Genomic DNA, 15,330 nt, shown 5'->3' with positions numbered 1-15,330 from the left:
TTAAACTGAAACAGGCATGCGAATGATTTCGAGAAAGTTTAATTTGAACATCGTTTAAGTGTTATTCATTTGTTTGGAAACACATTTAACTGCTTCAGCTAAAGGCAACTTTAAACAACTTTTCAACATGTCGGTAACACGGGATACTTGTTGGCGTCAAAACTTTGTAAATGTGGGCTTTAATGCCAAGACAATTTATTCTACATTTGGAAATATATCTGGCTCGTTTTGTTGTGGAACAGGAAACTAAGAATATATTTATAAGCCTCCACTGTTGTTTATTGTTTCCTTAACTTTGAGGAAATCCCACGACGGTTAATGAAGTAACATTTTTCTTAGGTCCTTAAGCAACTAAGATACGTGCCTTTCCTTCAAATAAATTTACCCCGGAGCGTATGTTACAATTACTAAAAACACAAACAGTAGCGGTGTTAATCAGCTTGCCAGCTACTTACTAAATGTTTATATACTGTACAAAAATTCATAAATAGAGTATTCATAAGTAGTAGTAGTAGTATTCATAAGTAGACTCAAGGTCCTAGCTTGGGACTTATGACTAATTGAAACTACATAAGACTTTAAGCGATTGGTCGGTACGTATCAGGGACGACTGTTTTTTTTAAATGTATACAATCTGTAAGTTACTAAACTGATACAATTTTAAGATAAGTAGATTGTAAATCTAGGTGGATTGCAATCAGATGCGCACCTGCTGCCCGTCGCGTCGGTTGGAGACAAAACGGAAGCTTCGACTTGATAAAATTTTAAAGTTACCGACCCAGTTTATAACAAGTCAATTCTAGAACTGTTTCTATTTAATAAATAATGTTTAATATTTAGGTCATTGGGCTAAAATATCCAACCGTTAAGGCAGATGAAATAAATTAAAAAAATAAAAACCCAAAACTTATTAAAATTACCTCAAACGCTCTAATATTTTTCAACCTAATTAACACTGGGTTATACGTATAATCTTAATGCTGCTGACCGTACAATAAACATGGAAAAATTTAAATTATTTTAGGTGTTTATAAGCTCCTGTTGGTTTCTAGGGAACTTGGGTTTTTTTTGTTCAAAAAAACAGTCCGATTTAATACAATACACTATTGCATTGCATATCAAAGTCCCTATTTGTCACTAGCAGCAGTGTAAAGTGTAGATCGGTTGTATGTCGGAGAAAGTAATCTAAAACGATTGTCTCAACATGGAGCGCTCGATGATCTCGACTCCAGCGAGCTTTTATTAATGTTTCCTTTCGAAAACGATCAATGCTCAGTTGCTTCCGTTTTACAATGATTTACGATCTCCCTCGTTGACAATTTCACGAACTGGGTCTTTTCAACTCTCCACATCAACGACTATTCTCTCAGATAGAGTTATCAGTTTAATTTAAACGATCATGTAACTGTTTCATTGTACCAAATTTACTTTCCGTAGTCAACATCTATATTTTGTCTTTGAAGCTTTTACTAACTCTGATTAAACCGTCCCTTAGTGTAGATTGTCCATACTAAACAATACACTAAAGGTTTTCTCGGTGTAGAAATGCCATTATAAATGCGTTAGTAACCCTAACAAAGATATTACTAGTCTTATTTATGGACGACTTAAGTTTAAGCTATATTTATTGTTAAGTAAAATAATTAATATTAGCGTTTGCTTACTCACTTAATTTGTGTAAGGTCTCTAAAAGTTAAAAGTTTTTAATTAGCATGTTAAAAAACTTTTATTTAATTTTTTTATTCATTCGCGATGCAATTATAATTATATGTCGCTCGCTGATAGAGACCGGAGAAAGACTACTTCATATAGTGGAACTAAAAGACGGAAATGGAATACGAGTTGTTGGAGTAACGATATATATGTGAGATTCTAAACTGCAAGCGTGTGTACACAGTTCTTACAGAACATAATTTATTTTTTAATTCCGTAATGTACAAGAAAGTGAGAGGTATAAGTGAAGAGATATAAGAACATATTTTCTACGTACAAAAGTCGGCAGAGTAAACATACGAGTATGTTGAATTTTGCTAAATAGGACGCAACATTTAATATTCGCTTTCAAGTGTCACTGATGGCATATATTGCTCTATTTGTGAAACATTTGGGTTGTTATTAAGTCAAAGCAAACAATTTCTCTTTTTATATCTTGTGTTTATAAGTGATCTAGTTTTGTAGTTTCTAGAATCTATTGAATCCAAAACACATACTTGAATATTATATTTTTCGTCGCTATCTGTGCCGGCGTTTCTACGTGATACGACGCCTAACGTGGGTAAAGAATATTTGCCAGTTTCCTCCAATAGACAAACAACAAAAAATAATTTTCCCATGTAAACTCAAATTTGTATGTTTTTGTTGGCGAGTTTATTTATGTCTTCAATTTTGTTTTTGTCAATAGAAATGAGAGTTGTATAAATAATTATTATTGTATTCACCTGGTTATCCACTGTGAACTAAGCAGAATACATTTTCATTGTTATTAATATAAAGATTTTATGTTTAATTCCATTATGAAGCTAAATGTGTATAAGTAAGGTCTTGTCTTGTATTAAGCTTTCTACATACGTTCAGATATAACTGAACAGTTCAACTCTTCGTTTATAACTGAGTGTCTGTAGCGAGCTTTATATTGTAAATTGTGGGTTATAGCGTGACATGTAATTATTACATATCTAGTTGCAACATACTAATATATGTAACTTCTTTTAATATTAGTCTCTTCAGATTACAATTTTTTTTACTTGCGATACTGGTATTTTTAAATAAGTTTTTCAGTCTTCGTATTAAAATACGATAAATATCAAATTAAACATTAACATTGACTTTGCAATTAATTCATATAAATGTAATAAAGTAGGCCTTGCTGTTCATTATGCAAACGTGTCAAGTGCTTGGCCGTGGCAAGTGGGAACACACTGTTTTTTATGTTCGGTCAACTAGTGGCTAGCTACATACGTGCTTATTGCAATTCTCTCACTACGCTTTAAATTTACTGTCGCATACTTATTTTGTGACTGTTAACTGCATATTATTTTATACTTTTACTTTTAATTTAGCGAACCAACCACCAACGAAAGTTAGATATTTAAAATTCATTGATAAACTTAGGCCGTATATCTTTCTTGACTCTATCCATACTTTCTCTTCCCACAAATTCGATTAAGTTTAACGGGGCGAATTTATTGATACTTTTTGAACAATTAAAGTAACTGGCAACTAATAATTTTGTGTACTGGCTGAATGTGATCGTGCTTGATAGATGTCAAGCGGCGATCGAATGACAGATGACAGTTGTCTTTGAACGGTGGAATAATGCGTTTTGTTGTTATAAAATCAATTGGTTAATCTCTGTAAATGTTTGTAATTCGATTACAGTGTGTTGTGAAGTTATTAATTAAGATAGTAATCAACTAAGGATAGAGTTTCTAATATTACGCGTTTGTTATTTCCGGCATACGCACGCCCACAATGGAAGATCGTTACCGTGTACCTTCGGAACTGAATTCTAGAAACCGCTCGTCACTCCGACAAGTTTATCTTTTTGATAACTCCTGAGGTTCTTTTATTTTGTATATTGACACAGTTGTTCTCTAATTTAAACTCAAAATAAGTTGAGACTTAATTGATAAGTTAATTAATCACAATATTTAATTCCTTAGTTAACGAATCCTATTAAATAAACTATAATTACAGGGTTACTAAATATTAATCTTGCTACCTAGTAAACAATCCCACACTTGTATTATTTGCAATTACATTGTTCAAACTGTAACGGTTGGATTGAGTTCGTTTCTAATCATAATCAGTAAGCGATTAGGATCGTTAGATATTATTGCTAATATACTGGTTAAAGTTACTTCAATTCGTAGTGATATACAATACTAACCTTGGACCTTCAGTCATGACTTGTGTAAATGTACTTTTAATATTTGCCGATAGTTTCAAATGTCGTAGCACGTTGTCATTACTTTCGTAGCACATGTAGCTACTGTCGTAGCATTAGAAAATAATATCGATATTCAAGAATGAGTGGAATGATATTTATATCACAGTTGCAACGACGGTTTAAATTAAGAGTTAATGTATATATGGATTATGCAATTTAAATTTAATGTCATAGTTTATTTTTTTTTTAATTCCGGCATCGATCAAACTCAATCAGAAAATCATGGCAAAAACCACTAACTCGTAACAAACTTTACCTTTGGAATGTAAAACAAAATAATGTTTTCATCCCAAACTAAACGATGGATCTTTCTTGTCAATATTGTTCCACATTTAATAAGAGCAATACATGTTTGATCTCGAGTCTATATAATGAAAAGTATGTTTCTGAAGATTTACATAAGGTAACTCTATCCTATTCTGTATTTACTCATAGAAGAAGGGTACTCTAGTTTCGTGCATGTCAGAATTGCCAAAATAATTTGGGAGATGTGTATGTAGGCTGGATGCTCGGCTCTCGTTGTGAAGTAGTGTCGTGAACTATGCTACAAACCCCTTACAGTGAAGGACGCTCGTGCATGCGGGGGAAACCTGATATTGTTATTTAATACTCGAGCTCGACCATATATGTCGATGACGTCACAAGAATGGGTACTCCAGCTATACGGAGGATAAACTAATCTTCCTAATATGTTGGACAAAGTTTATAGACAAAAGAGGTAATCATGTGCTAAGATTTGTAAGCTGTCATCAATGACCTTAGCGTAGGATTTCACTGAGATGTTTATATTTATCATGTTTTTCTTAGTTTTTTTATTAATTATAAGAAACATGACAACTTTTTTTCTATTCTATTTCGGCAGTTGAAACTCATGATGAATTTGGACCTTTGGTTCTGTTTTTTTTTTATTTGTGACTTTTTGTTAAACAAAAAGTACCAATAGTAATAAAGTATATTCTTTTACTGCGGTGGTAATAAAACACAATAAGTAGGATTTCTAAATGTAAAAGAGGTTACAATCATTTTTAAACGTCTCTATGTTAGTCATTCTTTGTTATAAAAATTCCGTTTTACTCACGCGATATATCTATTTTATAAATCGTATTAAACTACGATATTCTGATGAAATTAACGAGGTATAGCGGATATAACGTAGGACTTCCTTCTAAGAAACCAGTTGGATTTTCGCCAACTACCTACAATCTATAAATATTATTCTCTGTACGGAATTTATAAAGAACGTCGACTTTATTACAGCTGGCATGAATGACAATTGACTCATAAACGACATAATTGAGTATACATTTTGCTATTGTGAATAAACGATGTTACATGACATTTTCTTATTAAACAGCTGAAAAGTATGCAGCTATACATTTAAAAAAGACATCCTCTGGCTATATGTAATGTTCTGCGCTAATAATGGGTTTCAGATATTCTTTTTCTTCTTAATTATTAAAATAAGCAAACATTGTTAACAATTTCAACAAATTTTGAATAAATCTTTAAATTGGTAATTTCCGTCTTCTGACTTACAATATATCTATTTATTTCCTCGGCCGTAATAAATTCGAGGTGCCTTGGGAAATTTATAAAATGAGTTCAGTATTTAAATGTTCAGAATTTATTAGATTAATTTAGCTAAGGTTACCAGGCGGTCCAGACCATACGTGTTTCTGTAATAAATTTTATTTCTGACTGACCTTATGGTCTTATGTCATATTTTATATTTTTATATTTTTATTTTATTTGAATATTAGCCGCAATTTAAGAATTCTAAATATTTATTTTTATCACATAGATTCGGTTACACATGTCAACTTTTTAATTTTCCAATATCCAAAGTATACAAAAACACTACACTACGTTATGAAACACGGCAGTTTGTTATTAAATCACTAAAGAATAATTCCGTGATTTAATATTAGAGAAAATCAGTCCACCAAATTATATACCATAATAGAATTCATGAGGGGAATAAGTTGTGAGTAACCCTCATAAATTCGTCGTTGTCGGTTTTCGACGGACGCAAACCTTCTATTGGGACCAGATGTGAAGTGCCGTGGCACTGGAAATGACCGCTCATACACACACCACTGAAATCCTTTGGGAAATCTCAAAACGATTTGCGATCGCCGGCCGCGCCCCGTGTATTTTCGATTCAGATACTATTAAAAGCATGACATTTATTTTTTCATAAAGGCTTTTATGTGCACAAAATTGTTAAGCTCGCTTTTTTAAATATTTACGGTATTGATGAAAAAAGAAAAATTAACATAGAGGTATTCACATGATGGCAATTTTGTCGAGTGTACCTGATACTACACCACTACGTGGATATTACAATTTGTTAATTGCGTGATATCTCACATCTTCTATGTCTTTCACTTTACCAATGTGTTATAATACAGTGAAAAATAAAGATTTTTTTTTCTTAACATCAATCTCTCTCGGAAGTACCTACTTCAATTTTCCTTTTCATCAAACAATTATTCCACGCACATAAGATTTTGAATCTAGTAAAGTGGAGAAAACTAATACATAAAGTAGTAAAATTTTAATACCACGCGTAATTTTATATGAGTTTAGTTTCTCTGGCTTAAGAGTATTAATAACGAGGTCGAACAGCGCAGACTAAATATACGATTTTTGAATTGAATTATTAAAACTTACAAACTTTTCACGCTGTTTGAATCGAATGAATTGTGCATTGGAGTACGAACTAGCGATCCGTACCGTATCGATTTGAGTTCAACAAAAAATATATCATACTTCATACTAATATTATAAATGCGAAAGTTTAGATGGATGGATGGATGTTTGTTAGAGTTTATAGCCTAAACGGCTAAACGGATTTCGATAAAATTTGGTATCGATATAGAGGATAGTATGGTAGAACACATAGAGTACTCACTTGTTTTTTTAATACCACGCGGACAGAGTCGCAGGCATAAAACTTATCGATTCGAATAAAATGGTTTTCTATTTTATTATTTAACGTTACCTTTCACTTGATATTATTTAAACGCTATAATAATGGAATAGACAAAACAATAATAATTAAACCCACTTCTATTACAATTGAAGCACTCGACGCGATAATTGATTAGTTCTGAGGGTCGAGTAGAGGTTACATAGGATTGTCGAGACAGATTACTAACGCTAACTAAAACATAAAGATTACTGTTTACAATATTTAATTCAACTATGAAATTTGAGATACAGAAAACCAGTGGCTTTTTGCTAATGTGTAAAAAAACATACTTTGAATGAAACAAAATTTACTGTAACGCTGCTATGCTCGAAAACTTTTTTTTTAGAGGAAAACGAAGTTGAAACGCTGTAGGTATTTCATTGTGAAGTTAACTACGAATAACTCTGAGACTAGACTGTTATTGAATTACAGTGAGGCATATAGTTCTATAATAGCCGTGTTGCACAAAAATGTATCACTTTATCACGCCGCATTTAACTTTAGTAAGCGACACAGCTTTCTGATGCACAAAACACTATTCAGATTTCATTCAGCCCCGTCGTGCAAAGCGACATGACATCAGTTTACTTTCTACATATAACTGCTGGATATATTTTGCTCATTTTAAGGTAATAAATATGTTCTTTTGAACCATAATACTTTACTTTTTATTTTATTTTTTATAATCCTGTGCAAAAATTTTGTATATTGTTAAGGTTTCTACGCTCTAAAAAATGTAAATACGCAGACCTAAGCAACATCGGCTTTCTATCCTTGACAAGCAACGGCTCGCACGTTTTTCCTTTCCACTATGTGCACCCGTTGATAAAGAATTTCATTAACGTCACAACGGCTGTGTGAATGTGTCCCGAGGATTCGTTTCCGAGACATTTGCAAGCCAATGGACTTTGCTTCTTAATAGAATCTGATAGAAATCACTTTCACTCGTAGTATGGTGTATTATGATTTATTTGTGAACGTAATGTTCGTTAGCGCTAAATAGTAATCTTATTTTAATTCTGAATAAAAGGTAAAGAGTCAGACCAATTAAAGCAGCGTAAAACAATTTCGTTGAAAATTTATCGTTGATAAAACTCTGTGCGCCCTTGGGTTACTTGGAAAGTTGCCTGTGGCATCGTTAAGCCTCTTTACCCCGCTGATTAGTTTGTACAGAAGTCCTTTTAAGACCTTAAATTTTTAAAAACTTTAAAATTTGCCTTTAAAATTTATTTTGCAGAAATTACTGGTGAATTTTTAAGCGGATATAGAATGTTCAGTTTGTTTTATCAAATTAATATTGCATTGCATTTTTTAACTTCATGAAATATTTGATGAAAAAAAATATTGATATCTGCAAACTTTCACAATATATTTGATACCCTTGTAATGAAAGTTCTACTTATTGCATATTGGTACTTACAATAGTGCAACTATACCAGTATTATGTTATTTGTTATGATCTTTATTTCCTAAAATACTAAAATATATTTGCGTGTTTTAATTCGTTTGCTTTGTTTCTGTAACTTGTTTCTATTTAGATATCACATTGTACAAACGTGTACAATTGCTTTGCTATTGTGTGCAAACTTTATTCGTGGCGACCGCAACAAGCTTTATGTCCTGGACACATGGTCTGAATCACTGCAATACAATCACAAAGTATCTGGATATTTTCTAATAAAGCTGTCGGACATTCCGCGCAGTCGAGCGCTAATTTATCATTGTTAAACTTTGCCTCAAACCGAAGCAATTTCCGTTCGGATTCTTTTTTAGATTGCTCCTCGAATGGATTTAGATTTGAACTGTTAAATTTCCTATAAAGATTACATTTTACAAATGTTTTCTATTTTCAAATCAAAATTACTTTCAGATTACTATACATCTCTTAAGTTTACAAACACATGTAAAGTCATATCCAAATTAAACTTTCTTTTCAATAATTTAGACAATAATGAAACTATCATATTAACGTCAATGCACTTATATGGCAACTATTTGTGTTCGTAGAAATGAATTGTAATACATTTACGACACAATAGTTGTTCGCGGTATTTTCATTAAACATTTATTTCGGAACATTTCAATTCAATTGTCGTAACCGAGGCCCCTAACTGCGTAATTACCGATGTGATTCGAAATGTTTTAAATCTAGCCGCAACATTGTCGACACCTCGATTTAACATTCATAAAATAAAGTAATTGTTCAAATTGTAACTAGTGAGTTTAATAATTTTATCTGTACATCCATTCAATTAATAGCTATAGAAGTAATTGTCTATAAGAAATCTAAAAAAAATATGTTAGTGAAAACCTAAAAGTCAGTGGACATGCAAATATTTCTACGATGTAGTAATTTAACATGACTTGAAAACTATTGATGTGTAAATTAAATAGTCGAAGTAGAGGGAAATGGCGTAAATGATCGAATAATTAAGATTTCTTTTTTGTTTCAGTGACGAAATTTATCCGTATTGGCATCGCTGACAAGAATGATAACCCTCCATACTTCGACAAGGAGCTGTACGAAGCAGAAGTGGACGAAAATGAAGACATTCAACACACTGTGCTTACGGTCACCGCCAAAGATCACGATGAATGTGAGTAGTAGTTTTGTTTTTTTAATTCACAGGTAGTAAGTTTTCGGAAATCCACTCCACAGTTCCAGTCAACATTTTATAAATAATTACTAGTCGAGAGAAGCTTTCAGTCGCATTAAACTAATTTTGAGAATCGATCATACGATATGATAATTTAAAAAAACAATAGAATGTAAGTAACAGTATCAATCTGTCGATATGCGAAGAATTTGTCTGATTAGTTATGGGTTAAATTTCACGTACTCCGTTTGTGTAACATTTGAATTAACTCCGGTTTTATCGAAGTGGGGCAACCCAGATCCAATGTTTATCATTCGAAGTGAAACTGGAGATTTGATGTTTAAATAAGATCAATGCTAGCACAAAATTTACCTACTGGCAAAACTTATCGATCGCAGTTTACAAATCATATCCGATATCGCTTCTAAAGTGTACTGAAACTCCCAGACTCGTTTACCGAAGTGTCATAAAGCTCTACTAAACTGGAGTAAACAGTCGATAAATTGTAAAACTATCGCCTGGAGGATTCTGATATCTAACACTTCTCGAGAATGAGAAATTGATAAAAAGTAGCTGACGTAAATGTACAGTTTTAGTTTCATTTCTTTAATGTTTTAATGCATTTTTTTAATATGCACAAATGTCTGTTTAAGTACAAAACGCACCTTTCAATCTTAATCTTTTATAGTATCGTATTTGTTGATTACAATAAATTATTTATTAGGAAACAATACTTTAATAGCCTTTCGTTTTAATTGAAGACATAAACTTTACGATGTACATTTAATGAAATTGACGATGAACTGAATGATTGCATCACGTCGTAAACTGAAGCTATAAAACCGAGTCGCAGTATAGTGAACAAATCCGATTTAATCAGTGCTATGACAGACGGGAATTAGTGTCCTCGAAAATCCGTACTTTGATAAAGATTAAATCTATTTTATACTCGTAGACCAGTGCTACCCGTATCCATTTTCTTTGTCTAGCGTTACCTGTTTCAATTTTCTTAATAATTAAAAATCTCGATCTACCATTTACGGTCATTTGTTACTTTTATTTATTCATTTAAATTTTATTCGGTTGTGATCTGAGCATACTTTTTAAAAAGCTCTTTTGTATGTTCGAATATCCAATCACTTGACGTTAAACTAAATCACTGAAGTAATTATACTCACAGCTGCTGCCTTTTCATAGCTTCTTAATTAACAAGTTTTATAACATTTTACTCGAATATTACTTTGTGTGTATTCATGGAACCTCAAAATACCGCTTCATGTTGACAAGTTCAACCTCGCCGCAATGAATAACTATGAAATTCATTTTATATTTATTAGGTCATGTTTACGTGAGATTTTAACGCTAACCATTTCACATGCAGTCTTTATATTGAAATATTTTAATAAATATGCAATATAACGATTTATGAAAATTATTTCCACATTATCTTCGACCTTTTTTATAAATCCATGAATTTATTTGTATTTCAAAAATGTTATGTTAATATTTCTTAAAGACATCCGATATACTTTTGTAATTCTTTGTTCCCTCATTCTTCCATTCCTTTCCATTTCAATGTGGAATTGATTAAAAAGGTTTCTCAATAACAACCATTTCTCCGATACAAACACTTGTAACGTTATAATGGCTCTCCTTTTAAAAGCAGGATATTAAATGTGCTTACAAATACATATTTCTTTAAAGTATTTTTTAAATGGACTTAATTAGAAAATACCCTATAGTACTCGTATTTATTTTTGTTTACTTTGATTACGTTACTTTTGTTTGATACAGTTTTCTAACGTGATAAGTGAACTCACAATAACCATCTTATTAACACCAACGAATTTGTTCGTATATAATATTTTTGTTACCAGTTTTGAAATCAATCCCAACTCTGTGAACGAGCCCCTTAAAAACAGACATGCCACTCACACCAATATCTTATGATATGTATAATAAATGTGAAATTGTAGCAAATTCATTATTGATATTATGGACTATTAAAATTATATTAAAGATGATAGTAAACTCAACTATTAAAACACCCAAACTATAAATTAAATTATTGTATGCACGTATGACATAGTTAAATAGGCTACAGTTACACATGTTCCATTTCACCAAAGTGTCACGCCATTCTGAGAGCCAGTTTGGCGCATGTATCCAGCACGAAACTTTCTCACGGGAAACAGCTCCGTTACGTAACGTATACGTACACAGCGGTACGTCGTATCGTGCTCGGCGTTTGATCGATGAGTTCGCACAGTTGCCACGATACATTATATCTTGAAATTTCTCCCTAACACAGCGCCCCTCGAACCCCACTTTTATTAAACTTCAACCTCTCCTATGTCATCGTAAAGGCCTCCGAGACACAATTTTCTTTATAGTAATTGTTTTCAACTTAAATTATATCTAACAACTTCCACTGTTTGAAGATTATAAGATAATCGAATTCTAATTTACGTCAAACAAAAATTACGTTTATTTTTAAATGTTACGTTACAGGTTTCATTTATTTTACGTAACTACAGAAAGGGAACAAATGAATCGATTTGTTCACATGTTGTTAATCGGTTCGAATGCGAACAGCAATCGGAAACAATTGCTCACTCGCGATGTAATTCGAATGAACACGACGCATGTTCACAATAGAATACAACCGAGTTTGTTTTGGGTTCTTTTAAAATATAAGGAAAGCACTCGTATTTTAACTGTCTTGGGCTAACAAGATTAACACGAAAAAACAACTAAAGATTAAAAGGTTGACGCAGAATCTAATATTGTTTTGTAACAAGAATGCTTATTCTTGAGTACGAGTTGCTGAGTGGTGGTACCGTATAAATTCATAAAACAATTCTTAACTATGAGTTAATGGTTCTCAACAAACACAATTTAAGAGTTGAAAAGTTTCAACGAATAAATTTTGCAGCTCACTAAGTGAAAAGAGCAAAAATACCTGTGGCTGCGTCTTCTCAAAGCACGAAAGTCATAATTTATGATAAAGCAATCAAGTGCTCGCTTCAGAGGAGCTAAATTTTATTCATCTGTACAAATTTGAGTTTCTAGAAATGTTCAAGGACTCTCCAGCGACGGCGCCCGCCAAATGATTTCCTCCCAGTTCTATTATTTTCGGCTACTTTGACCGGTATCTTCAAATATTTCTTTATCATTGTTAGCACACTTGTCACATCTCATTCAAAGTTTCCTTCGACTTATATAAACATTTCTTATTATAACGGAAATGTTTTCAACGATTCTAAACGACTGTGTTTAAGATGACAAAATAAACGACATTGTTCATGTTACACTCAGATAATAATTCTTAGCATAATTAAATAGAGGTATTTTTTGAGGATTTGACCAAGCATTAGAAAACAAGTGACTTATTAACTTTGATTCAGAGAATGGAAAGAAACGTAAGAACAATTCGCAGTAAAATACTTGTAAAGCATCATTATATTGCCTTAAAATGAGAATATGAAAGATCTTGTATATTTTGAGAAAATATGCGGAACTAAGCTGTAGGCAGTTTCCCGTGGGACACAAACGACGGGCGTGTGTAAAAAATATTAGAAACGACTTCGGAACTGACAGCCTCTTGCTTACAATTCTAGAAGACAAGATAAATCAATCTAATAGAAGATGTACAATATTTTCTCGTGTAACATTAAAACAAACCCATAGTTATATCGATAAAAATGAAGCTGGCACTTGCGTATGTCCTGATTTAATCAATACCAGAAGTAACCAATTTGTTTGACTTTACAAAAGATTCATTAAAAAAATGTTTTAAAAGATTTTTTTGTTGCAAAAAATATACAAATAGTACTAAATCGATAGTAAAATTAAAAAATAATAAATAGAAGTTAGATGAATGACAAAACTTGCACGTATTTTTAATTAAATAAAGTTTCAAAACAAGAATTCATTAAATCTTACGTTCTGAGAAGTCCCACAAACGATATTTGCGCTCGTACCCGAGCAATGAAATATTAAATTCAGTGCTCTCAATGAAATTAAATTTTCTCATTATTATTAGTTCCGTAGATAAATACGTTACTCTGTGGAGTCTCGCTTGTATTTCCTTTGATCTATTGTTACATACAAGACGTTCGACATTGATTTTACATGAGAAATTACTTTGAATTTCATATTAAATTTGAAATATAAAGTAATTTCTCTTTAAATTTGAAGATCAAATTCATAAATTTACAATCTGCTGCATATTTTATTTCTTTCTTTCGAATCTGTCAATAGAAATCTTAAGCGAAAATAAACATTTTAATTTCGATGTCATTATATTGTCTCTCGCATTATCACTGAATAAACTTGAATGTTTGAGAAGTGGAAGCCCACGGCATGGGAATATGTTTCTGATCGGAATCCAATAGTTCCGTGTGTAAAGTCTCCTGCTGGAACGCTAATTAATCACAGCAACAATTTAAGCGCTTATCTCCGCGAACTTGTCTAACTACCAAATTGTTCTTGTCAAGTTTGGTTTGTGCAGATAGTCGCCGTTTAACCGCGCTGTTATACGGCCTAAGAGTAAATTCTCAGCTCGAAATTTGTGTACTTTCCTAGTTATTTAGTCACTTCCTACCGCAACTGAAAATTGTTAGATAAACTCGACCGAAGTGTGAAACTTGTCTGAATTTAATCCAACTCTGTGTCAAGTTTAGATTTAATTGGATGATTATTAGTGTCACCTTAATTTAGCCGTGGATCTAGAAAGGCTAATAGGCTATCTAACTGTGTCTAAATGTCTGCCTTCTCACGATATATCTCTAGCATCTTTACTTAATATTATTCATGTTTTTCAAAGCGTAGATCGTTAAGCAAAAAAACATTTAATACAATTGCCTTTGACATATTTGATAAATTGTCGTGAAAAGATTATTGTGAAATCTATTCAAACGAACATTCTAAGCCAATTATAAGACTATTTGCGATCATTACGACACTCGACCTTAAGCATAAAATAAAATTGCCACTTAACGTATAATTTATGTCCGAATCATATAATAAATTAATTAAAGGAATACTTAGACCTTATATAAGTATTTTTTAAGTCTTGGTTTCTTTTAGACATAATTGCAAAGGTTATATCGAATAGCAATTTCGTGAAGGGTCATTGATTTTTATAAATTTCTTCTGCATTACCTAAATTATACTCAGGATTTAGAGCTTAACGACGGCTTAGGTACCAAATGTCTTTGAAATTTAGTCTGTATTGGATTACATTTAGACACACCATTTAACAGAGAACTGAAAGTAACTGGAGTCTATACCAAAACAGATACTTCACGACCATTACACGGCGGTCGTTAGACTAATGAGTGGGGATTCGGTTTACGAGTGCTTGATTTTAAATGTTACTAAATTACACGATACGTTTTCTTTAGGGTTAAATAATGTTTAATTGGATGTGAGGGGCTTAACATCGTTTAAAGCTAACCGCACATACACCCAGTTCCTTGTTGCTTGTTTCCTTAATTATAGGAACATTTTGTATTTTCTTAACGGTTACAATAATAAATATACAAATTATCCGAATATTAGTATAGCTAATTGTACCCGGTTACGAGTTTTGGTACTAAAGGGCTAACAATTCTCGTTTTTTCCTAGGTTCATCCAAGTTTATTCTTCATGATTTTTTTTTATTATTAAGTCACCTTTTAGCGGGGAATGTAGAGCAGCAAAATACCAGTTATTCATATAACGCCAGTGGCTTTGGCGATTGTCCAAATAACAAAGTGAGGCACGCACACCTCAAATTTACTATGTTAAAATCTCTATTTTAGCAA

General features: G+C 32.2%; 1 protein-coding gene across 6 annotated transcripts in view; it reads left to right on the top strand.

The window, feature by feature from the left end:
* The window catches only part of LOC106099735 (neural-cadherin), a 253,995-nt gene that overhangs the window by 194,156 nt on the left and 44,509 nt on the right, over positions 1 to 15,330 (top strand). For all 6 annotated transcript variants that reach the window (XM_013278372.1, XM_013278369.1, XM_013278374.1 and 3 more), the window contains one exon: positions 9,377 to 9,520. In XM_013278372.1, the coding sequence (XP_013133826.1) occupies positions 9,377 to 9,520 (144 nt within the window). The remainder of the gene's footprint in view (positions 1 to 9,376; positions 9,521 to 15,330) is intronic.

This window comes from Papilio polytes, unplaced genomic scaffold (genome assembly GCF_000836215.1).
Source record: "Papilio polytes unplaced genomic scaffold, Ppol_1.0 DF824102.1, whole genome shotgun sequence".
Classification (NCBI taxonomy): domain Eukaryota; kingdom Metazoa; phylum Arthropoda; class Insecta; order Lepidoptera; family Papilionidae; genus Papilio; species Papilio polytes.
Note: the sequence above shows the minus strand (reverse complement) of the source record. Positions and strands in the feature narration are given on the sequence as shown.